This window comes from Molothrus ater, chromosome 20, assembly GCF_012460135.2.
Source record: "Molothrus ater isolate BHLD 08-10-18 breed brown headed cowbird chromosome 20, BPBGC_Mater_1.1, whole genome shotgun sequence".
NCBI lineage: Eukaryota > Metazoa > Chordata > Aves > Passeriformes > Icteridae > Molothrus > Molothrus ater.
The window spans coordinates 10031916-10057885 of record NC_050497.2 but is presented as its reverse complement, the minus strand read 5'-3'; the positions used below and the strand labels follow the sequence as shown (position 1 = coordinate 10057885).

General features: G+C 40.8%; 1 protein-coding gene and 1 non-coding gene across 4 annotated transcripts; both read left to right on the top strand.

The window, feature by feature from the left end:
- Nucleotides 1-82: 82 nt before the first annotated feature.
- RC3H2 (ring finger and CCCH-type domains 2) lies at nucleotides 83-25970 on the top strand. 3 transcript variants are annotated; one of them, XM_036393757.2, is made up of 21 exons: nucleotides 83-170; nucleotides 7244-7540; nucleotides 8878-8995; nucleotides 9451-9684; nucleotides 10528-10703; nucleotides 10806-11006; nucleotides 11387-11519; nucleotides 11759-11877; nucleotides 12258-12370; nucleotides 12945-13253; nucleotides 14023-14237; nucleotides 15170-15597; nucleotides 16007-16177; nucleotides 17007-17162; nucleotides 17434-17647; nucleotides 17813-17897; nucleotides 18410-18491; nucleotides 18639-18773; nucleotides 19347-19454; nucleotides 19862-20010; nucleotides 20620-25970. In XM_036393757.2, exons 2-21 carry the CDS (start codon nucleotides 7310-7312, stop codon nucleotides 20816-20818), a joined length of 3576 nt encoding a protein of 1191 aa, XP_036249650.1. In that variant the 5' UTR covers nucleotides 83-170; nucleotides 7244-7309; the 3' UTR covers nucleotides 20819-25970. The 3 variants fall into 3 exon arrangements, with proteins under 3 accessions (XP_036249650.1, XP_036249652.1, XP_036249651.1); XM_036393759.2 differs by having other exon boundaries at nucleotides 19862-19991; nucleotides 20620-20733; XM_036393758.2 differs by lacking the exon at nucleotides 83-170 and having other exon boundaries at nucleotides 7078-7540.
- Nucleotides 11185-11298, top strand: LOC118693594 (small nucleolar RNA SNORD90). Its single transcript, XR_004981277.1, has one exon. It is a non-coding gene; the product is annotated as a small nucleolar RNA SNORD90 (small nucleolar RNA).

Here is a 25970-nt window from a genome sequence, read left to right as displayed (position 1 = left end):
GGGTCTCGCGAGAGCGGCGTCGCGGGGCGTGGCGGCGGTGCCGCTGTCAGCGCGATGAGGCGGCGCCGCCGGGGCTCCCGCCGCTGCCTCCGCCGGGCCGCGCGCCCGCCCCATGGCGCGTGAGGCCGGCACCGCCCGACCGCGCTCCGGCCGCCGCCCCCGCCCAGCAGGTACGGACCGCACCGCACGGGTCGGACCGAGCTGCGCGGGGGCGGCCGCCGCGGGGGACGCGCTGACCCGCCGGGGCCCCGCCCGCTCCCCCCCCCACCCCCTCCCCCCCCACCCCCATCACCCACCCCGGCCCTTCCTCTGCCTCCCGGCGCTGCGGGAGCCGGGCGGGAGCGGCGTCGGGCTGAGCCCGGCCGGTGCGGCCCGTCGGGGGCCGCTGAGGTGTCGGCGCCCGGCGGGCCCCGCCAGGCCGCGGGGCCGGCCCGGGGACCCGGGCAGCCATTTGGTGGCGGCTCCGAAATGACGGCGGGAGCTGGGCTGGGCAGCGGGTGCGGGAGCGGGAAGCCAGGCCCGGGCCCAGGAGCTGGAGCCGGGCCCAGGAACGGGAGCCGGGCCCGGGCCCTGGAGCGGCAGCCGGGCCTGGTGCGGGAGCGGGGCCGGGCTCGGGTGCGGCTGACAGCGGCCTGCGGACCGGGCGAAGCCGCGGGGACACTCGCGGGGCCGCCCGGCGTTCCTGGCACCGGCGAACGGAGGCAGCAGCTCCCGGTGCCCTCCCTGGCAGCCCCTGGGAGCCGCAGCACCGGGCAGTCCGCACTGAGGTGCCCCCGGCACCGGGGAGAGTCGCACCGGAGCCATGAATATTCCCAGTGTGGAACACTCATGGAGCTGTGCGTTAGGGTAATGGTGGAGGAGAGCCGTGGTGGGAGACAGGCCCTGGAACTGCACCCACCGTGTCATGTTTGAAGTGTCTTAAACACAAAAACACACAACGACTGAGCAGGAAAAGCGTGTCCCCGTTCTGCTGATGCTCGAGGTGCACGGAGGGTTTCCAGGAGAGTGTAAGAGTCAGCACAAAGCACAGAAGGGCAGCGGAGTGGTGGGAGAGTGATGAGTGTTCAGTTCATCCAGGGTTCAGAGGAGAATGGCATGGATCTGTAACGAGACAAAATAATGACAAAGTTTAGACAGGCAACCAGGAGATTTTCTGATCTAGGCCTGTTTAATTTCCATGCAAACTTAGAATTTTGTTTGGGTTTAATTGTAGTTCCTGTAGCTTCTTTTGTGATTGTTTTCTCATGGCCATTATAGCTACATCACAATAATGAAACTAAAATTAAAAACAGTCCCTTGGATTACAAGGGTGTAAATCTGCAATTGTGGCAGAAAAGATCTAATTTGAAAAGAGAAGCAACCAGTACAGCTGTAAATTTTCGAATCAAAATACTATTCTCTGACCTTGGGTCTTTCCTAAACATCTGTGGAAACACTAGAAATTGAAACTTATGTTGCTGGTATAAGTATTATTCCGTGAAACACTGAAGTCTTAAGTTTTGTAGTGAATCATTTTCCCCAGACCTTCATGCCTTTTTTGTGAACTATTTCTTGTTTCTGCCTTATAAACAAAACGTTCTCCAGGAAAAGGTGTTTTTATTAACTTGTTTTTTTGTCTTGTTTGAGGTTGTGGCCATTTCTCTCAAAATACTAAATTCTAACAAATTTTAGTGTCAGTGCTTTAGGTATCCCAAAGTGAAATCCTGATCTTGATCTCATTTATTTAAGGCTTTGTTGTTTAAAAATAGATAAAATATTTACAATGCCCAGATAGTAATAGCTGATAGTATTTGTTAGGAGTATGTTGTATTTCATTTGGTGATATTTTACATACCCTTAATGGGATGAATGTTCAGGGTCTCTCCTTGCTGACTGGACAACCCTAAGGAAAGAAAAAAATTATTTGTCCATGGGCATCTAAAGCCATTCTGTACAACCTTTAGAAAGGCTTTCCGGCTCCTGTGGAGCCCTGTGTTTTCTTGCCTACATCTCAGAATAGAAATGGTATTTCATTGAAACGGTTTAAAAAATACTAAAATACAGAATTTCTCATCTAAAAAAATTATAGTTTAAATATGGAGGTCATGTAAAAAAAAAAAAAATCTTGGAGAACCAAACCATACATGGGAGTCCTTATTCACTGAAAATATTGCCAAAAAGTTGGGAGTTCTACACTGTATCTTTTCTTGGAGTAACTGTGTCAAAGCAGATCTGCTTAGATTCAGGGAATTCATTGTATTCAGAGAGAGTTCAACTGATTTGGGTGGCAGAAAAAATTTTCATTTATTTGCCCTTCAGTGAGTCCTGAGCAGTCAATACTGTTACAGAAGCTGAGCTGGTATCAGGCTGGTGGCAAGGACAGGCTCTCCTTTCAGGGACACCTAGGAAACACAAGGAAAAACCCACAGTGGTGTTACGTAAGTGTTTAGGAAACTTTTAAAATCTACTAGCGTGATTTGTGGTAGAAGTGTTGAGCAGGGAGGAGCAGGCGGGAGCTGCTGAGGGTGCACTGACTCTGGTGTTGCTTTGGGGCAGTTAACCCTGAATTGAGTGAACTTTGGCAGTCACTGAGCAACCACCGGTGTAGATTTATGTTGTACCCCTGTTGATAGGCACCACTCTTCAGCCACACGTTTTAAGGAGGCAGAGGGGATTCAAGCTTTGATTTTGTAACCAGTTCACAAGAGAATCCCGTCGGTGTTTCAGCAAAACGTAGCCTGGGTATGTGTAAATGTTCAGATCTGTATTTAGGGCACGAGGAAATGGAGTGAAGCTCTCAGGGAAGCTCAGCTTGGACATTGGTAAAAGGCTCTTCCCCCAGAGGGTGGCCAGGCACTGGAACAGCTCCCCAGGGAAGTGGTCATGGCACCAAGTGTGCCAGAGCCCCAGGAATGTGGGGATGATGCCCCTGGACACGTGCTGTAGTGTCAGGCACTCCTGCAAGAAGCAGAGTTGGACATGATGAGTCCCTTCCCAGCAGGATTTCTATTGGTGACTTTTCTGCGCCTTGAATTGGGCTGCAGATCGTCACAAGAGCATTATTGTTCAGTGGAATAATTGCATTGAAATACTATATTGAATGGTCATTAAAGACTTTACATGTAGAATTTTCATATGATGTAAAGAGATTTGCATGTGACAGATATTATGGAGTGTAGAAATAAGCAAGGCACCTCAGTAAAGAGGATTTATTTCAATTTCAAGCCATCGTAGCTGAATGATGCAAAGCTGTTACGGGGATGGCCCTTCCCTAAGCCTTTAATGAAGCCAGTTTTTTTAGATCTGTGGATGATGGCTGTTGAAGAGAAATCAATAAAAGAAATTAAGAACGTATTCCAGAGAATACATTAATACTGATGATTATATTATGTGATATGTGAGTGTTTGACCCAGTCAGAAGGCTTTCAGGAACTACATAACTTAGAAAGGAAAGGTGGAAAAAGCTGCCTCCTTGTAGTGCAAACCAACCATTCATCTGCATAAATGAAAAGTTTTAATAGAGATCACTTTAAAAAAGAAAAAAAAAATACCGCGATCTCTGCAGTCAGCATTAAGAGCAAGTCCATATCAAGGACTCTTTAATTTAGTGATTCAAAATCAATTCAATTCTAAGATTTAGGCTTAAATCACAGTAGGATTGTAATTGAGCCTCAGTTGTGAAAATGCCGTATAATTTCACAAGTTTTCCAAGCGTTTCCTTCATCTGTGGAGAAGACTTCCCTTTGTTGAGCACTGACAGAATTATTCCATGTCTCATTCTCAACCAAGCTTTGCTTATTTGTCTTTGCCACGGCCCACAAGGGACCTGATGGAGGCAGCCTGAGCCCAGCAGAGCTGACACTGTGGGGGAATTGAGTTAAGCCTTCAGCCCTTTCTGTGATAAGGGGTGAAACTTGCCTGTCTGCATTTTGGCAAATGCCCTGACTGAGCAGTGTGGGAGAGGAACAGACTAACAGAACAGCATGAACACCTAAACTTGGTTTCTCCAGGAAATCAGAATTGAATTCTGATTATCATGTCCAGAGGTTATTGAGTAAGCATAATGATTTAGATTAGTTGTAGAGAATGTCTTGGGATTAGGTAGCTAAAAGTTAATATAAAATTATTAAAGACATCTAAGTCTTACAACTTCCATCATTTGGAAGTGGTACAGCTGTTTGAGGAAGGTCTTGAGGTTTCACTTATCTCCCCTTCCATCTCTCATTCCAACTCAATCAGATATTCTAGTCTAAAATGAGAAAATCAGTCAGTTATTGTTACTCTGATCCATTGCAGCCATTACTGCAATAGCAAAATACTGCTGTTTTAAAAACACAACGTTGCTCAGCTGTACTGGTTTTTATTATTACATGATTCCTGAACTTAGGCTTGTACGTTTCTCAGTTTGTCATCTGAAGTAGTGCTTCTGGTAGGAGCACTACAAAACTAATTGTAACTTCACTATGTACTGATCTTTTAAATAGCAACTGCCATGACTTTTCAGACTGCTTCCTTGTATGTCTGGCCAGTTTCTGTATCAGCCATTTCTTTAGGATTTTTTTTTGCAGGGTGTTTCTACTTTGACGGGGAAGAGGAGCCCTGTGTAGTGTAGAGGTAGATAACCCATCTGCCAGAATGAACAGACAGACCAAGGATAGCTGTTCTAATGGAGTGTGCTGCCTGTTAAAAACAGAATCCAAAGGATTTCTAGTTTACCTTCTTTTTTTTTTGCTCTCCTCATTGTGTTTGCTCAGTTTAGAGTGCTGGAGCAATTTGTTCTTCAAGAGGACATCCCTGAAATACATTGTTTCTGACAAGGAGCAAGAATCTATTAAACATTTGGCTTATGTTTTTTGTAGGAGTTGACATGGTAATTAGGAGATGTGAGATTGTTTTCCTACACACTGGGGTGTAAGAGTGGCAGGAGAGCTGGCAGGCTCAATAAAGTATGGAGATTCCTCCCTGTATGGCTGCTTGAAGTTTAGGGAGTCGAGAGCTTTTCCCAGCTGTTTGCTGGCTTAATTAGATTTTTTTTTCCTGTCAAGAAATCTGAAGGTCAACACATGCTTAGTAGAGTCTGTCATTTGGGATGATTAAACACCCAGAGATAGATCTTTAAAAACCAGTGGTGCACACTTGAAGAATCTGCTGTGTTCATTTGTATGCTGGTCAGGAAAACAACTGTATTTTAAAAGCTCGTAAACAGAGAGGTGGTTTCTTGCAAGTCTCTGAAGCACCTGTGGAAACGGAACGTGGGTATTGTCTCAGAGCAGAGATCCCCGTGTCTGAGATAATTAATGAGCAGTGTGGACACAGGCACTGTTTATTAGGAGCTCGTTAGTGCCATAGCAGCGGTTGAGCTCTCTGTGTGCCAGCCTCTTTTCCCCGTGTGAGTCATGACAGTCACACACTTCCCAGAGTGGTGTGCTTTCTGCTGCTACCTGTGTCTTGCAGTGGGTGAAAAAGCACCACTCTCAGCCCTGGGTCAGCAGTAACGTTGTGTTGTAGTGTTTCTGGTGGTGCTGCAGAAAGCTGTGAGGAGCGTTCACAGACTGGCTGTGCTGCTCTGCGCATCCCTTGTCCGGCTCTTTGGGAAGGGAAGCAGATGTGCTAAAGGAAATGGGGGGATTCTTAACACAGGAATCAGAAATCTTTCTGGGCCTCTTGGCTCAGTGTTTGGCTTTATTCTTATTTGTTTTGCTTTTAAGCTTCCTTGGTTAAAAGACACATGTGGCAGTAGCATGTTAAAGATGACTAGGTTTGTTCATCCCTGCTAGAGCTTTGGCTGTGCTTTCATAGAAGCTGGAGGAAAATCTGATTTGTCCAGTACATGGGAATTTTCTGGCTTATGTTGGGAGTGTAACCTCAGCAGTTTGGTTTTGAGAGGTTCAACTTCCAGTTTGGTAGTTTTTACTATGGGAATTCATTTGAGGCAAAAATTGCTGCATAACATTGAAAAGCTCGCTGAGATAAGGACATCTTGTACAAGTATCCTGTTACTTAAAGGGCACTGAATGTTCATAGTACTAAATAGGATTTCTAAACAGATGGTCATAATTAACATAAAATGCATCCACAGATAAGAGTCTATTTGGTCTTCTAGTAATTCTTTCAATGGTTGGGTACTTTAGCATTAATTAAACCATAGCACAGCCAACAATGGAACTGCAGTAAGGAGTTTCTGAATTTGAACACAGAGGGGAGACCTCAGCTTCCTCTGAACAATTACCTTTTTTCTGTCATCAGAGTAAAAAAATAGAATGCTAAACATGTAATTAAAACATTTGTGTATTTGCACTTGTAACAAGCTTGTTCATAGCCTTGAAGTGACCCAACTGGTCTGTAGGTTGCCTAGAGAGCAAACACGGTGGCACATCACAGCCCAGGGTGGGGCTGCTCCCTCCGGGGTGGAGCTCTGAATGTAAATCCTGATGATGAAAGCTTGGATGTGAAGGGTTTCAATGAACTTCTTAGGCCTGGTACCTTTTTCAGGAATGTGACTTATGTAAGATACAACAACAATCTCCATAAAGCCGTATTTTCTTTGAAACACACTTATGTAAACAATTTCTTTGGTGTTACTGCACAGAGTGAGACGTTTCAAGAGACAAGGAAGCCATCTGAAGTTATTGTTTGCCTTATCATAGGTCCTTAATACGTGGATTTTACATACATCAAGGGTTTTCTTGCTGTGAGTTCATGGACATAGTTATATGTAAGGTAGAAACATGAAAAGCAGAATTGCACACAGCAATCTCTACCCTTGAGTGCTCCAGTTCTTACAAGAAAAGGCAGAAATAACACGAAAATCATAAAACTAAAAACTGGTCTCTCACTCTTTTAGTGTTTTCTTATAGCTCTTGATATTTGTTAGTTGATTTGTATTTTACAGAAAGAGAAAACGTGTTTATAAAAAAGCAAAGCTCAGTTTAGTTTGGTGTCTGATTAAGTCTGAGTAAAATCTGCAGAAGGAAGGTGTCATTTTACTTAATTTCCAATGAAAATAACATTATAAACCACACCCCTTTCCCCCCCCCCCAAAATTAATGCCATTTATTGTGAATGTGTTAAACTTAGGGTAGTCTGCACTAATTTAGTTCATGAGCGTTTTTTGGTACAGTTGTTAAACTAACCCAGAGTTGGGGTTTTTGAGTAGTTTAGCGTAAAGATTTGGGATTATTGAAATTGTGGTCTGTTTTTTTAATTAAAAGTTATTCTAAATTGCCAGAAAGCATGTTTTAAATACTCTGTTATTCACTTACAGCTGCCAAAACATAGTACAGTGAAATAATGGTCTGCTAGCCTGCTAAACAAGTGTCCAGCTTCCACAATGCCTGTGCAGGCAGCTCAGTGGACAGAATTTCTGTCCTGCCCAATCTGCTACAATGAGTTTGATGAGAATGTGCACAAACCCATCAGCTTAGGTTGCTCTCACACCGTGTGCAAGACCTGCCTGAACAAGCTCCATCGCAAGGCGTGTCCCTTTGACCAGACTGCCATCAACACCGACATCGACGTGCTCCCTGTGAACTTTGCACTCCTCCAGCTGGTTGGAGCCCAGGTATGAGTGAAGCAGCTCTTTGTTTTGCCCCTTTGTGTTGTTGCCTTCTCGTGCCAGCTGCAATATGTGTGCTGCTCCTTCTTCCTCGTTTTAGCCCAAATAAATGGTAAAGCTTAACTTTGGACTCTCTAGGAGTCCATATGTACTCTAAAAGCACCTTCACCATTTCAGGGCCATCTTCTCATAAAATGAAAGCGTGTTCTAATTGTAACCTGAATTCTGATTTTAAAAGGCTCTTGAACTGTGACTGGAGAAAAATTCCCATTGGGAAGCAGACAGTTGTCTGTCCTGGTTGTCAGTAGAATGAGTGAACCTGCAGACTGCACTCGTTCATCTTAGCCTTGTGAGAAATCTCGTTCCTAAATGTCACTTGTTTGGAAGTGGCTGTTTAACCAAGTTCCAGAAGTGTGTGTGTGTATAATTTTTTTTTAAATATGCTTGATGATGGCTTTTCAGTTGCGTTTGCAGACACTGGCTAATCAGGCCAGGAATGTTCCCTGCGCTGTCTCGTAGCAGTGGCAAAACAGTGATTATATAATCAGTACTGCACTTTATGGAGACTAAATAAGTCTGTTCCCCTTATGCTGATTCATGTGCTTTTCCATGTTACTCTCTCTGTAACACCTTGGTGAGGCAGCAAGATGATGTTATTTACTTCGCTTTTTAATGTCCCATCACGTGCCTATTGGTAATGACATTATGTCAGAGTGGTTTTGTTTCTCAAGTTCACATGATCCTTTTTCTTTATGTGTCAGATCATTGTTGTGATCTTACAACATTTATTTTCATGGTCTCCTAACTTCTTGCAATGTATTCCAAACAATTAATTTATTATGACTAACACTCCCTCTGTTTTCCTTATCTGACCTTGTTACTCTATTTCAAGTTTTTTTCCACTGAGTTAAGTTTCCTGCTTCTTTTCTTGGAAGATTTCGGCATGCCCAAATGATGCTTAAATAATTTTTAAACTTTGCTTTATTATATTCTTGCTAGTTCATTTTGCCCTGTAGCTTTTTTTGTAGTAAATCATGCTGATCTGATATACTGATCACCTTCTCCGATCTCGTGTTCTTCATCTTTTTGACATTGGTTATTGTTTTCTACCCTACTTCTGTCTTTAAGATGTTGAGTAATAACAAAAACCATCTTTCATCACGCCAATCTTCATCTTGGGCCCCTTTTGTTGTTCCTTATGCCGTGTACGTGCCCTGGGTGGGTCCTGTGTTTCCAGTGCACACCTGCAGTGTTATGTAATTGATGGTGATGTGGGTACCATCGGCGAGGTCAGCCAGGTGTATGTAATTCTGCTCCCCCTTCCTCCCCCTTGCATTTTTTAGGTACCTGATCATCAGACAGTAAAGTTGAGTAATGTAGGAGAGAACAAACATTATGAAGTAGCAAAGAAATGTGTTGAGGATTTGGCACTCTACTTAAAGCCATTAAGTGGAGGAAAAGGTGAGTCTCTGCTGAACAGTGGAATTTTGATGTAGCTTGCTTTTAACAGCATTGTGTTTTCAGCACTGATTGTAAATGTCAGTGAGATAATACTCTCATTTTTCTAATAAAATTGCCTTGTGTCTTTAAAAGCTTATTCACACTTGTGACACTTGTTTGTGGTTTTCTTATTTTTAAGTTTACAAAATACTCTGTTTATTAATACTGCCTTGGGGCTAACTTTCTACTGAAACTGAACTTTCCCCAAAGAATGGCTTTGATGTCAGTTTAAGATTTTAATTAAAGTTCTTTTTGATAAAGAATTACCTTATAAAGAGTTGCCTAAGAGAAGGGAAGGTACCTGTGACTGGTATCCAAGTCCTAGAGAAAGACATACACTGTTAGACATTTTTTTTGTTTCACTCAGATGAATTTGATGAGAAGCACTGCTCTGCCTTTTCTCCCTTTCTCTGAAGGTGTTGCAAGCTTGAATCAGAGTGCACTGAGCCGTCCCATGCAGAGGAAGCTTGTGACACTGGTGAATTGTCAGCTGGTGGAGGAGGAAGGTCGGGTCAGAGCCATGAGGGCAGCTCGGTCGCTGGGAGAGAGAACTGTCACAGAGCTCATCCTGCAGCACCAAAATCCTCAGCAGCTTTCTGCCAACCTTTGGGCTGCTGTCAGGGCACGAGGGTGCCAGTTTCTAGGACCAGGTAAGGGTCCTGGACATCTGCAACAGAATATTTTTAGCTGTACCTTTTCTTTACAAAAATGTTTTGAAATTTCTTCTGTTCAGTTGAAGATGTTCTGCCAGAAAGAAAGAAGAAGGGAAAAAAACCCCAAATAATAGTAAAATCTTCTGACATAAAGTTTTTGGTTGTTTCCCCTGCTGGTCCATTAAATGTTCTTTGAAATTGAGAAGAAGTATTTCAAAAATCCTGGCAAAGAGGAGTCATTAAGCACACGCTGTGCAGTTTGTAATGGAGTGTAGCAGGCTGGCTGTACTGCTGCCTATTATTGGGATTGAATAGCTGTCAATACAATCAGCCTAACCTCAGCTGCAGCATACTTTTGGAGTTTATAATGATTTATATCTCTGATAGAAGACAAATTAATTGTTAAGAATGCAGCTAAAGCAAGTGCAGAAGCAAGAAAATTCTCTTTAAAGTAGAAGTTGTCCTCTCTTGACTCCTGTAACCGTTGATAGCATTGCAGTACTGTTCCCATATTTATTTTATAGTTTCATGGTGTGGCATTGAAGAGGTGTCCAAAAGAACAATGGGTACAAGACTGCCCAGTGGAGAAAAGTATAAAAACTGCACTACTGATGTGTTTATTACTGGAAGTTAGTCTTAGTTCTAAGTTTGCTGTGCTTAGAGTGGTTCCAAATATTTCTTCTAAACTAGCAGCTTTCTTAAAGAGTTTTTTTTTAAGTAAAACAAAAAGCAATAAGGAATTACATTCAAGATGATTTAGATGTTCCTGCGTACCTGTTCAAATACAGCAGCCTTGCTGTTTTCTGGAATATATTAAACTTTCATTTTTGTGTGTTAAAGCTATGCAAGAGGAGGCACTGAAACTTGTATTACTGGCACTGGAAGATGGCTCTGCACTCTCAAGAAAAGTTCTGGTACTTTTTGTTGTGCAAAGGCTGGAACCAAGATTTCCTCAGGCCTCTAAAACAAGCATTGGTCATGTTGTGCAGCTACTGTATAGAGCATCATGCTTTAAGGTAAAACACCACTCTTGTGGTTTGTACTGTGCAGCTGTTTTTTATGATGAACATGGAGATTTTTGGTTAAAGAAGGAATGTTTAACTGTTACTATTTATTAGGTCACTAAAAGGGATGAAGATTCTTCTCTGATGCAACTGAAAGAAGAGTTCCGGAGCTACGAGGCTTTGCGGAGAGAGCACGATGCCCAAATTGTTCACATTGCCATGGAAGCAGGACTTAGAATATCACCAGAACAGTGGTCTTCCCTTCTTTATGGAGACCTGGCACATAAATCACACATGCAATCCATTATTGACAAGGTTTGTCAAGGGGTTGATTTTAGTATCTTTGTAACATTAGTTTTGACTATTAAATGTTACAAGAAAAATCAAAGAACTCCATGAATTAACTTTTTGTTCATAGTCCTATCAAATATTAATTAAAACTAGATTGAAATTTTTTCCCCTAATGTAGCATATTCATCATATGAAGTACTTTAATTAACTTTGTGGTGTCTTATGATGAAGCTTCATAGGGCAGATTCTGAGTTGAGAAATAAAATTTCTCTCCACTGATCCTCTCTATATGCCATCTGAAGACACCTTATATTGCATTTAGGAACCAATGTCATTGATATCTTTTTAAGATCAGCAATTGACAGTTGTAAGATGCAGCACACTAATGCTCCCTTTATTTTCAGCTCCAATCTCCAGAATCTTTTGCTAAGAGTGTACAAGAATTGACAATTGTCTTGCAGCGCACGGGGGATCCTGCAAACTTAAACAGGCTGAGGCCTCATTTAGAGCTCCTGGCAAACATAGATCCAAATCCAGGTATGCAAATCAAGCTTTTTAAACTTTTCTTGGTATTCTTCATATCTAGCAAAGTCAATTAAGATGATAACCTCCATTCCTGGTTTTGAAATTCCCATCAATGAACATAATAAACTCTTCTTCAGGGCTCTCCGAGTTCGGTCCTAGTACTTGATGTTGTAAAGTGATGCAAGGTGTGCCTCTTATTTATGATACTGGAATTACTGACAGAGTGACAACCCTGCTTTTCATCATTTTAGATGCAGCATCTCCAACATGGGAGCAGCTGGAAAATGCCATGGTGGCTGTGAAGACTGTGGTCCATGGGCTGGTGGATTTCATTCAGAATTACAGTAGAAAAGGCCATGAAACTCCACAGGTAACCAGACTTGAGCATTGCATCATGTCTTCAGCTTCCTCTCCCATTTACTGGGAGATGCAACTTTGAAGATTACTGTTGATATGAAATATTTATGGCCTTTCTTGTGGGATAATTGATGATACTGTTATTTACTGCATTCAGATTTTGAAAACCTAACATTTGTGAATATGGAATGCAGCAGAGCTGGCCGTAGAGAAACCCATACAAGGACAACTTAGCCCCTCAACAAGGAGTGTCCTTGTTTTTCTGATTAAAAATGCAAAATGTAAAAACATGCCATGGATGTATTTTCTGTATTTTAAGCCTACTTTTATGTGAATGTCTGATAGATGGTAAGAGGAATGTCTTGTGGTTTTTGTTTGTTGTTCTTTTTTAAGCCACAACCAAATAGCAAATACAAAACAAGTATGTGCCGAGACCTTCGACAGCAAGGGGGGTGCCCAAGAGGAACAAACTGTACATTTGCTCATTCTCAGGAAGAGCTTGAAAAGTGAGTGTGGGAGACTTTTTCCTTTTTTTTCCTCCTTTTAAATTAAATCCAAGCAATCTACAGAGATTTTTGAAAACATTCTCTTCCATATATTCATTCATTTGGAGGGGCTCTTGACACGACAATTCTTTATATGAAATTGAAGATACAGCAGAGCAATGTCTACAGACTAATTCCAGTTTTATTTTTTATTTTACCCCATATGAGGTAAAATTTCCTTTCCTGCAATTGAGTGCAAGCTCAGTGTCTTAAAAGGATTGGTTATATTACATACAGAAGAGAATGTTAATTACATTTTAATTATTTAAGGAGTGAACTGCATTATTGAACAATATGCAGCTCTGCATTCTTGAAGTTGTTTTCACCCAAATGCATTTTCAAAGAACTGCAGAATGGGTTATATAAGAGGAGAGATGATTTTGAGTTCCAGTTGTTGAAAATAAGTTGGTAATTTTTGATGTCGTGTTCCATGTCAATCCCTTCTTTTTGCTAGTTTTGCAAATCCATTAAACTTCACAATAAGCACTTTCTATACCATCTTGTCTTTTGTGTGTTTGCACATGTTTGTTTGTAGATACCGCTTGAGGAACAAAAAAATCAGCGCAACAGTGAGAACATTCCCCCTTCTGAACAAAGTTGGCGTAAACAGCACCGTCTCAACCACCACGGGAAACGTGATCTCTGTCATAGGAAGCCCTGAGGCAACGGGCAAGATGGTGCCAAGTACTAATGGAATAGCTAATCTAGAAACTGGGGTTCCCCAGCTGATCCCCCGCTGCGCAGACACCTCCCTGAGAGCTCTGGACAACACCAAGAAGGGAGGGAAGGCTGGAGCCAACGGCCAGAACGCTTCTGGCTCCCCCACAGAATCACTTCCTGAAAAGTAGGTGACTTTTTTACACCAAGGCAATTCAACAGAACATCCTGCTTTTAGATTATCTAAAAAAATAAATGGGGTTTGTGGGTGGCCAACAGATACTGAAGTGTGGTCCTGGCTTGCAGTAATTGCTGGTGCTCAGTGGCTGCAGAGCTGTGTAAGGTCTTGCACTGCAGTGCATTGTTTTAGCTGTTCAATACTCATGTGCAATGTAGACAAAATGGAAATCTCTCCTTTAATCTCTTACCTCAATTGTTCTCAGCCTGGTATCTTAATTACCAGGCCTCGTTATCTTAATTAGGTTATTACATAAAAATAAAAAGTTATGGCATACAAATAAATTATATATATTGCATACCATTGGGTTATTACGTACAAGTATGTTACTATATGCGATAAATTATATACAGAATTTGACTTCCTAAAACCAAGAAGTGCACAGAGTGTGCACTTCCTTGAAACCTTCTAGTTTTGGGATTTTCACATAAAACTTTTCAGATAATTCTGCAGGAAGCACTGAGTCTCTAAACAGCTTTTCAAAACCTTTGTCTTTACCAGAATACACTTAGAAAGGGTATCAAAACATTTATGTCCACTTTTAAGTTCTCCTAGGAGAAAGTCTAAAATGTAGCATCAGTTCAGGTTATGAAAAACAAAATTCCGGAGGAAATGTCAAGGCCCAAATTTCCATGTTATGTGGGAGTGTACATGGGGAGGTGACTGACTGAAATAAGTGAAGATATGTGTTTAATGATTTCCTGGTAATCCTTTTCAGTAAAATCGGTTCTCCACCCAAGACTCCTGTGAGCCAGGCAGCAGCTACCTCAGCTGGTCCTCCTAATATTGGAACAGAAGTTAATTCTGTGCCTCCAAAATCCAGCCCATTTGTTCCCAGAGTACCTGTCTACCCTCCACATTCTGATAATGTTCAATATTTCCAAGACCCCAGGACTCAGCTGTCATATGAAGTTCCACAGTACCCACAGACAGGTGAGTGAGATCTGCACTGATTAAGAAATAGCTCTGAACTTTTCTCTGGAAAAATGAGAAAAGTTATGAGAAATAACTTTTATGTCTGTTTCATCAATGTCTATTTTATTTCATTTTTATTAAATATCAGCTGAATGTTCTCTTAATGAAATACTAATCTTGTTAATTGCTGGGCATGTGAGGGACTTGTGGTTTGCTCTCAGGTATGTTATGCAGCTTATACTTCAGCCTCCAGAAGAACTTGAGCCTCAAGGTCTTTCATCTACTTTTTCCTTTGTTAGCATTTAATTGTTTTTATTTAGTCTTGCTCTTGCCATGGCCCATCCATGAGGGTATCCTTGGGCAGGATTCAGAGGCATAGCACACTTCTTCTGGGAGGCTTACACGTCTTTGTGCTTGCTGGAATGTTTTTGAAAGGTTCCACTTATCTTTTTAGGTTGCACTGTGCATGCTTATATTCAGGCAAACAGTTGTGGTTTTTAGCACTGAGTCATTCACAAGCTCTCAAAAGGTAGAGATGTTCAGGCAATCCTCCCAAAGAAAGAGCAATAAATCAAGTGTGAAATGGTTATTTATAGACATTTTATTTTTTAGTAATATAGATTTTTATTTTAGAGAGAACTATTTTAACTTTCTATATAAAGACTTGCTGAAGATTCTGTGTTTTCAGTTACTTAGTTACACCACAGTACATAGGAGCAATATTTTCCAAACTGGGTCCAGTTGGTGAAGGGCCAGCACTGCATCTGCAAATGTGGTTGTCATACATGAAATGATATTTAACAGAAACACGGTAGGGTCAGTAGGAGGTTTGTAAAGTGTGACTCCTCATTCTCTAAAGGTGCTTACTAATGCTGTTTACAGTTTTAGACGGTGTAAAATTTGTGGGTCATTCGTGGTTGCATTAAATATGCCTTTTTCCAATTTTTAAGGGTATTATCCAGCACCTCCAACAGTACCAGCTGGTGTGGCTCCCTGTGTTCCTCGCTTTGTGAGGTCCAATAACGTTCCAGAATCCTCCCTCCCACCTGCTTCCGTGCCATATGCCGATCATTACAGCACATTTCCCCCTCGAGACCGGCTGAATTCTCCCTACCAGCCTCCTCCTCCGCAGCCCTACGGACCAGTCCCTCCTGTCCCCTCTGGGATGTACGCTCCAGTCTACGACAGCCGGCGCATCTGGCGCCCGCAGATGTACCCCCGAGATGATATCATCAGGAGCAATTCCTTACCTCCCATGGATGTGATGCACTCATCTGTCTATCAGACATCGCTGAGGGAGAGGTACAACTCTCTGGATGGGTACTACTCTGTGGCTTGTCAACCTCCCAGCGAGCAGAGGACTGTGCCTTTACCAAGGGTAAGTGAGAGCCAGGAGGGGAAGGCTCTATGCAGACTTGGTTCTGAAGGTCATTACTGGAAAGTTGGTAAATAATTAGCATAGACCTGTTTATTACAGTGATCGAGACGTGCGACTTGGACAAAGTTCCTGTTTTGTTTTTAACCTTAAAATGGGCTTGCAAAACAGACCACTGTCATCTGCATCAGGACCAGGGCCCCTTTGCCTCTTTGTGTTGTTTGAATTAATTGCCTATCTAAGATTTGACTTGCCTTACACAGGCCTACAAATTCTTGTGAAATTCTTCAAGTGATATCAGTGGAGGGTTACAGACCCAAGGAAATTTGGGGACCCAAGTGTGTCCCATGCAAGTATTTGCCTTCTGATTAGAGTATGATGGGATATCCAGTCCTGTATTTATTCTTTCTAGGAGCCTTGTGGTCATTTGAAGACTGGTTATGATGAGCAGCTGAGACGGAAGCCAGAACAATGGGCACAGTACCACACACAGAAAACTCCTCTGGTATCGTCAACCCTTCCTATGGCAACACCATCTCCAACACCACCTTCTCCTCTCTTCAGTGTAGATTTCAGCACAGAGGTGGGAAGCCAAAGAACCTCTTTATTTTTCCTTCCTGTTTCTGTAAGATGCCATTTAATATTTCTAGGAAATATTTTCTACCTGCCATTTATTGTTCATAAAATTAAGTTAATTTTCTAGCAGAAGGAAAGTGATATCTAATAATGATGCAATTCAATTTGGTATTAAGGTGATGTGTAACATGACTGCAGAAAAAGGGTCAAGAAGTGAAGTGATTCAATTCAGCTTCACTAAATGAAATGTAATTTTATTGAACTCTGTGAACCTCCAGGTTTTTGTGTAGGGAACAGCAGTTGTGTTTTCCATTAAAAAGTGCATTGCCTTTGATAGTCCAAATGGCCTGACTTGATGACTAGCCCGAATCAAACTTCAAGTCCTTATCAAGTCCCAAAGAATGCATTCCCTTAAAAGTGGCCAAAAGCACTGGTAGGACCTTGTGTACTTCTGTGATAAGTCCTATAAAGAAGAAGGGGAACTCACATTAGCACTGGCTAATACATTAAAGGAAAATGCACGGCTTCCTCTCAGTTAAGTTACTGTAGATATTTGCCTAAAAAAACCTGACACTAACACAGATTTCAGTCTCTCATTTGGTGGGCCAGGCAGTTATTTGTATGGCAGAGTTTGCCCTCTGACAGCTGCCCGGGGCACTGTTTTAAAATTTGACCAAACAGCTTATGTTGTCCCCAAGTCAAGTCTTGAATATGGCTGGAACTCCTTGATTTACTTTTGAGATACATTTACTGCTATTTAATTCAATTATCTTCTCATTTTAAAACTGAATTCCCTGTTTTTATTATTCACTGCTTATTTATTCCCTTTTCTGTAGTTCTCAGAGAGTGTCAGTGATTTGAGTGGAACTAAATTTGAGGAAGACCATCTCTCTCACTATTCACCGTGGTCTTGTGGCACTATTGGCTCTTGTATAAATGCTATCGACTCAGAGCCCAAGGATGTGATTGCCAATTCCAATGCCGTGTTAATGGTAGGGGTTTTCTGCATGTTCTCTCATTAGTGTGATGATCCTTACATGCTGAAGTGTCTTCTCTTTGGTTAAACCAGCCTTTAAAAAAAAAAAAAAAAGGTCATAGCTTCCATTAGTAGTATTTTAAAGTAGTTCTGCTCATTTGAAGTTGTTTGAATATCCTTTCCCAGTTTTGTAAATAGGCAACTATAATGAGAAGTTACTGGCCAACTGAAGAACGTGCATAACCTCAAATGAGTCCATGTATATCTCCTGTCTCCTGAATATGTAGGATTTGGACAGTGGGGACGTTAAAAGGAGAGTGCATTTATTTGAAACCCAGAGAAGGGCAAAGGAGGAAGATCCTATAATCCCGTTCAGCGATGGACCCATCATCTCCAAGTGGGGTGCAATCTCCAGGTCATCCCGCACAGGCTATCACACAACAGATCCAATCCAGGCCACTGCTTCCCAAGGAAGTGCTACTAAGCCCATCAGTGTGTCAGGTACAGCTTCAGGCTTTGTGTGACAGGAATTCATGGTTTATGCACACCATGAGCATTTCATCCTCTTTGTGCTTGCTGCAGCTATGAAATGCAAAGAGCTAAAGAACGTGTATGTCCCACTGAAGAGCAGAGAAGATAGTGAATGCTGTCTTAATTCTTTTGCAGATTATGTCCCTTATGTCAACGCTGTAGACTCGAGATGGAGTGCCTATGGCTCAGATTCTGCCTCCTCAGCACGTTATGCAGAACGGTACAGACTCCTTCCCCAGCTCTGTTCACAGCTTTTCCTCTAGCTTGCAGTTCTTCAGAGCCCTCTGTGTGTGTGGGGAATCTGGAATGTCTATTAATAGATAGTCTTAATTTTAAAGACTTTTTTACCTATCCAGCATAAAGCCTTGGAAAAAACTAGGTTAAAGCTTGTGTAGTTTTAATACTTAATGCAGTTAATAGTGCACAATTACTAGGAGTGTATCCCTTGAGAGATCTGTCAAAGAACTGGAGTCAGGTACTGCCAAGTTGTCATGTCAAAATCTTGAGTAGTTTCAAGTTTTCTTGCCACATCTTACCCATATGTTAAATAAGGATATTTGCTTCATACAATGCCTTGAAGTATTATGAGCCACAGTGAAGATGAAGAACACATTATATAAATCACATCTAGTTTCTGTCCAAAAATCTAACATTGATAGACTAATGAAGTTATGGGGTGTTTGATTTAGAGAACTTACTTTAATTCCTAGTTTTGCCTTCTTTCTTTTAAAGGGACAGGTTCATAGTTACAGATTTGTCTGGTCACAGAAAGCATTCCAGCACTGGAGATCTACTGAGTATTGAATTACAGCAGGTAAGACCAGTTATTATACCATGAGGGTTTTTTAATTTAAAAGAAATTGTTTAGTAAAGTGTTTTAAATACATTTTTCTTAGTGTAGCTGTCTGACTGCACATGGTTTAGGTGTAGTGTTTGGTAACTGAGCTGTTTCTCTCCATAGGCCAAAAGCAACTCCTTACTCCTTCAGAGAGAGGCAAATGCACTTGCCATGCAGCAGAAGTGGAATTCTCTAGATGAAGGCAGTCGTCTTACCTTAAACCTTTTAAGCAAGGAAATTGATTTGAGGAATGGTGAGGTAAAGAAAGGGATAATTGGGATGAAACAAATCTTGGAGGGTGTTTATATATATGTGTGTGTGTATATATATATATATATATATATATAATTGCATGAATTTTAACTAAGAGTTGAAACTTGGTTTTAACACTCCCAAATATTTATAGCACATTGTTTGCAAGCTAAGTCGCTGTTGTTGCACTCAGTTATTTCCCTGAGATTAGGCAGGTGCACCTGCTGTGCTGCTGCTCCAAACATGCATTTACAGAGTGGGAAGAATGTGACAATCATTTTCATGCAATCATTAGTTTTTGTCTATTTGTGCATGTTACAAATCTAAACATTTTGACAATGGACTCAAATTTCTTTAGTATTCATTTTATCTGTTTCAGTACTTTATTGTGATTGGATTAAGCCTTGCATCCTATATTGTCCATGCCTGAAGTTCATTTTTGTCTGACTAGCTCTCTTGTACTGTAGAAATGTTGTGTGCTGGAAATGCATCTTCTGTTTTCACTTTAATTCTCCAGTGTTGTGTGAAGCCAGTGAAAAGCCAACTTGATATTTAGAGAACATATTCATTCTTTTTTAGACTGATTATCCTGAAGACTGTGCAGACACAAAGCCAGACCGAGACATTGAATTGGAGCTGTCAGCCCTCGATACAGACGAACCTGATGGGCAAGGGGAACAGATAGAAGTGAGTACAAAAATCTGTGTTCCTAAGAGGTCACTGGGTCTTTTCATTAGGCTTTATAGATTAGTATGTTGATAGCAAAGCCTTCTGGTTTTAGTCCTAGTAATGACATCCAATTTCCCTTCTTTAGCACTCGGGGTCTTGTACTTCTCACTCATATACCTGGCAGTTAATACTAGTGAAGTTAAAAACAGCTCACAGTTTATACTGCTTCTGTCATTCACAGCCATCTTTGAACAACTGGCTTTTCCTTTAGTGAAATGTGGTAGACATTCTAATAGCAGGACATAAAATGAAGGAGTTTTATGACCAGACTCCTGTTTCTATTAGCGTAATGTAGTGGAACCGAATAGGAAAATGTAAAGCTGGTAGGGACAGAGTTGATGGGCATTTCTCCTTCTCTCTTGTAGGAGATTCTGGACATACAGCTAGGGATTAGCTCCCAAGAGGATCAGCTGCTCAATGGAACAACTGTAGAGAATGGGCATCTGCTAAAGCAGCACCAGAAAGAATCTATGGAACAGAAGAGACAAAGTTTAGGTGAAGACCTTGTGATTCTGTGAGTGTTAGACAAAACAGCAGTGTCTGCCAGTGTTAGACAAACAGAAGCATCAGAATAGTGGAAGCATGGTTGTGTAAGGATGAACTACGTACCTGCTCAGACTTGGATTAGACATCTGCATTGTTTGTACATGGTGGAGTGAGAAGAACCTGTTAAGAAATAGAATTAGGCCACAAAGCTGAATGTCCCAGGCTGGTACCATTGTTCGTATGCATCGTTGTAATCGTACACACTGAAACGTGTCACAGCTGTTCAAAATACCTTTCACAGTCAGTAAGCAAAAAATGCAGAATATTTTTATAGTTAACAGAAATTAAGAAAAACTTCAAAAGGTTAAATGGCGGACTGTTTGCACAAATCTCCAAGGAGAGGTAGATTTTGAAATACACTATTTTAGGTTTCTATGTTCTGTAGTCTTTAATGAGTAAAGCAGCCTTTGAAAATGAGGCAGACTACTTTAACATCTCGAGCGTACCATTCCAGAGGAAGATGTTTAGCCTGTTGCTAAAAATGAGTTTGTCAGTATTTATTTAATGCACACAATTCAGTTCCGGATACTTGTGCATGTCCTTGTTTAATATTTGTGTAACTTATTTTTCTCCTCAGGGAGGAGCAGAAAACAATCCTGCCCGTAACTTCTTGCTTCAGTCAGCCGATCACAACATCTGTTAGCAATGCAAGCTGCCTGCCCATCAGCACATCAGTCAGTGTTGGCAGCCTCATTTTGAAAACTGCTCACATTATGTCTGAGGATAAAAATGACTTTTTAAAGCCTGTTGCAAATGGCAGGATGGTTAACAGCTGAAAGGCATTCATCTTTCCAGCTTGTGACCACACCATGGAAGCATTTACACTAGCTTTTTATATATATAATATATATTATATAATGTATATTTTTTTTAAAAAAAATAATATTGGGGTCATGCATTTCCTGTGGACTCTTTGATACTTCAAGCCCCTCTCGCATTAGCATTCTGAAGAAAAAAAAACTTACTTTAGTAGGGTAAGGCGTTCACTTTCCACAAATGAATGGAATTTGGACATTGTTTTACTTAAGCTTAAAGCAGCTTTTTATGAGTTTGTAGCAATCCGGTGCGGTATCTGAGCCATTCTTGTTGAAAATGGCTTCTGTAGAAATCTAACAACTCAGTTATTTAAACTAGCAGGATCCTACGATGATACATCTAGTGAAAGGAAGACTAACTTATTTGTCTCTATTTTGTTTCACAAGAGAAGAACTTTTGTCTTGTTGCAGCTGCTTTTTCTTTAGTTGTGGAACTTTGCATGGAGTCTTGTTTCCTGTTGGAAGACTGAGAGGTGGAGATTTGGACTTGAGGCTTTTACAGGGTTAACACACCATTAGCTTTGCACTGCTGTGTTATTTGCAGGTCTGTGGGGCAGTGCTTTGCTGCAGCTTTTGGTTTCCATTCCCCCAGTTTATGCTTTAGTACTGTAGATACACGTACCGTACACAGGCTACTTGTCCAAGTAAAGTTATCAGAAGTAAATCAAGTGCCTAAGTCCTCCAGCTAATGTACTAGGTATTGGTTTCCCCAAGCTACACATGAAACAATTTTCAACGATTTTGAGAGGTTATGCACTAATGTAACAGCAGTTTTGGGTGTTTTTCTTATTTTTCTTTTTTTTTCGTTAATAGTTCTCAACTTGGAGATTATAGGATCCAGATGACTTGGCAAAAAGTATCAGGTGCTCTTGGCTTTCCTTTGAAAACCCTGTATCTAGTGTTTGCACTGACTAACAAGATGGTATTGCTGTTTTTTGTACTGTTTTGTTTTAATTTAAACTAAATATTGGGAATTTAAGGTGGTTGTAATTACCTTTGTTAAATGTTGTTAATCATAATCTTGTATTCAGGTTTAATTTTTGTTTATTCAGTGGCAACTTATTTTCAAAGACCTTGAAAATACAATGAGATAGCATTATCTGACCTTCAGAGTGCTGAAAACTGTATGAATTTATGCCCTGTTAAGAGGTGACTGAGAATCATGTTAGACATGTCAACTGAAAATTGGTTTTCATAAATACACATGAACTAGAGCCCTGGGCATATTTTTTTTGAAAAGCTTAAAAATCCACTTTTTTTTTTCTTTTAAGAAAGCAGGACTCTCCTTCCTGATGATTACTATCTTCTTGTTTGTCCTCTTACTTTTCTTTGTGACAAGTTTTACATTTTTTTATGTTTTTATTAACTTCTGTGAAGTTGTTTACTCTGAAAATTGTACTGGAATATTTTAAGCCAAGCTGATCTTTCACCAGGTGTACTGCATGTAAGGGCTTTTCCTGCTAGCAAAATGCTTAAAGAGGATCATGTTACTGGTCGTCTGAGTTGTTATTTTACAAAATCACAGCTATGTGGTCGGGTAAGATTTTGATAACTGTTTTGTGCACGCTTCTGGGGGGTGGGGGTTGGCATTTCCCTGAGGGTTACTGATTAGACTAAGTAAATATTGGTGTTTGATATCTCTCCTAACGAACCTGTCCATGAAATAATTATGTTGTAAATATACCTGCAAATCCAAGGGTTAGTTTTGATATTCTGGTGTCAGTATGGAAGATCTTACACATCTATTTAATACTCCAATGTCAAGGAATGTATGTAGAAGAACAGTCAAGTAGTCTTTTCTTAGTTTCCTTTGGCTGTTGCTGTACCTTCTCCAGCCAGTGCCACCTCACTCTAGGGTTAGACTGACGCTTCTTTCACTCGCTGCGTGAAGTGAATGGATACAAGAACCAGACCACCTTTGTCACCTTAACTTATTTCCTATTGATGTTAACTTTAACTTAGAATGTTAGACATAAATATGATTGTTGTATATTTTATACCAAGACCATTCTGTAAATATGAATTTATATTACTTTTGAAATGCTTCTGAGATACTATTATTTGCTGTACAATGTAATTCCAAAACAGATATGCAAACAAGTATGTCTCTTTCATGGATATTTAAACAGTGAGATCTTCCATGTTGAAGGTGATGTAATTTTTTTAAAAGATTTTTAAATTTTAAATTGCTATTTTGTTACAAAAATAGAGAAAATATAAAGGTTTGAGAAGTCCTTATTTGCCCTCAGGGAAAGAGCCCTCTGTGCACCAGAACTCCACAGAACATCTTCAGCATGATCTGAGGGTGAATATATACTACATAAATTGATTGTGTATTTACCTTAACTTTTTAATTTTAAAATGGCAATTTTAAAAACTTGGTTGTGCTCTGCTGGAGGGGGTTGGGATAAGCTGCTTACACACATTTGCCTGTTTGTCCAGTGAAATAAGCCTGACATATTCCTGCCAAGGTCTTGGCATATTTAAGAACAAGTGTATCTCTAGACTCTTGTCTGCAGCAGGAGGTCCCGTGATAGAGCAGTTCTCTAGGATGACCATGCACTTCATGTGGAAAGTTGGCTCTCAACTGAGGCTAGAGTTTTCTAGTTGAATTTTTAACCTATAATGACAGGCAAAAGAATTATTTGAGGGTTTAACAGCATGTCGGCTTTGTCTTAGGGTTTTAACACTGACTGTGTGGTTTTTGCCACCAAACTGATGCCCTCCAGTGCCCTGACAGGGAGAAGGAGCTGCAGGTGGGAGCACCTGGCTCTGGCTTCCTTCTTTGTTGAAATTTCAGCCTGTGACCCTTCACAAACAAGTATGTATTCATTTGTTAATTGTAAATCAGGTGCCTTTGGGCTATGGAAGGGCTTATTTTCTGACACTGAGAGAGTGACTTACCTTTGTGTGTCAATAGCAGTGATGCCCATTTAGGTTTTGGCCTAATTTACTGTGCTGTCAGAAAAGAAGGCCCTGAGCAGATCGGGGGAAGAGATTGGCTCTTTTGCTTTGCTTGGACAAGCATTTTGGGTTGGTTTGGTTAATTTTTTTTTTTCCCCATTAGGGGTACAGCAGGGATTTCACATGCAAGAGAGACAGGAATTATTAGTATCTAAGTTAATTGTGTTGCCTCACTACCTGGATTCATTCCTTGGTTTGCCTCATTTCCCACATAGGTCTTAAAAGAGACTAATGCTTGTGCTGGGAGAATGCTTGTGTGAGAAAGTAACTATCTGTACATTCTTAACGTATACTTAGAGCAGAGTGATTGCCCTGCTACTGATATTTTGTTCCTGTAAACAGGTGACAAGAAATGAATCTTAGTGTTTATGCAGATTTTGCATTGTAGAATGTATACTAGACCCTTCAAAGGCAAGGTTAGACTCTTTGCAAAGCAAACTGGCGTTGGTTCTTGGTAGTCTAGTACAGGGACACTGAAGTTTGGCATTTGATTTAGGAAAAAGAAAACAGTTGCACACAGCTGATTATGTTAAATAACCTCTTAATTAAGCTCTTTGTAGAAGTCTAATTTGGAAGGTTTTAGTGCTTTGATAACTCAATTGAAATTTTAATTTCTCCTGTACTCAAGAGCTGAATGCTGTTCTTGTATAATAGTGTACTAGGCTGGATGAGGTACAAAATAATGCACAGTGGTCAGAAACAGCTGAGGAAAGAACGCTTAAAATAACTCAATCTAAACTCAGAATAGTTCCAAACATTTGTTTTGTTTGCTTTTTTTAAGCACAAGTTGTCAAGTTGTACCTGTTGCTGTACATAAACACTGTATGCCAGCAGCTCCTTGATCATATTTGTGAACAGACTTTTCATTATTAGACTGGTATTAAAGGAAGGTGTTGAATTTGAGAGTGTAACAAAGTGAGAAATGATCAGATGATCTATAGGATGTAAAAGTCCATTTTTATGTTGTAGTTTAATCCCTTTGTTAGGAAGTTCCCTCTCATTGAGGGACCTCTTCTGCAAGCAGAACACAATAAATGTGCTTTTTTAAATGACCCAATTTCCCAGTATAAACGAACAGCTGACTTTGGCAGTAGTCATCCCCCTGCATCTCTTTGCTGGCAAGGGAGCAGGACATGGGTGGGAAAAAACCCCAAAACTGTCGCTGATGAAATGAAACAAATCTGAATAATCTAAGTGCCCAATGCCCAAACATAATTCCACACCCCATTTATTTAAGGATGCTTGTGGAAGCTTTTAATCACTCAAGATTCTGCTGTAAAAGCTGAAATAAAGCAGAGCCTGGCTGCGTTTCTTACTGCCAAAAGCCAAGGTCATTTGCACATAGCCCATGGATTTCTCCAGAGTAGATCTCCGTTACCCAAGGCATGGGAATGCATGCGTTTTCTTAGCTGGGCAAACAAGTACATTATACAGTAGTTGTGATACAACACACGTGGCTTTGATTTGTACTGCACATACCCACTGTACAGCCACTCCGAAGTATTGTGGTTAGCTTGCAGCATCTGCTGTCGCATTGATACTGTTTACTGCGTATTCTTTTCCCTGGAAGTTTTAAAGAAAATTTTTTTTTTCTTGTTGCATTGATTACATTTTATAAATTTGCTTAGCTGGAAAGTTTGGGAAAAGAGGCCTGTTTGTCAATTGTACAACCGATTGTGAAGCTCTAGTGTGAATATTTTTACGTCTGTATTAGACATTTTCTTTGCAAATCTATTGTTCGATTGAAATGTAAATGAAATAAAAGATGGTGTACACCCATCATGTATAAAGCAGGCACCATCGCTACGATGGATTTAATGCTCATTTTTATGGCGCATTCTCAGCTTCTATTTAAAACTATAATTTAAAGAAAAAAAAAATCTGTAAAATGAAATGGGGATATATGGGGGAGTAAATTCTATTCCGTTTATTTCGGTTTTGATTCCCAATGGTAATGTTTCCCTTCGTGTTAGAGTAGGGGGGTCCCGGCGGGGCCCGTGTGTCGCTGTAGCACTGACGTGCAGAGGTTGTAGCTTTGGCTGGGCACGGATAGAGCATCCCGGTTCGGTGTTTGAGAGACTCGATGGAAGAAGTTTGCAGTATTGACATGTATTTGCATGCACGAATAAAAATTATTTGTCCACCTTAA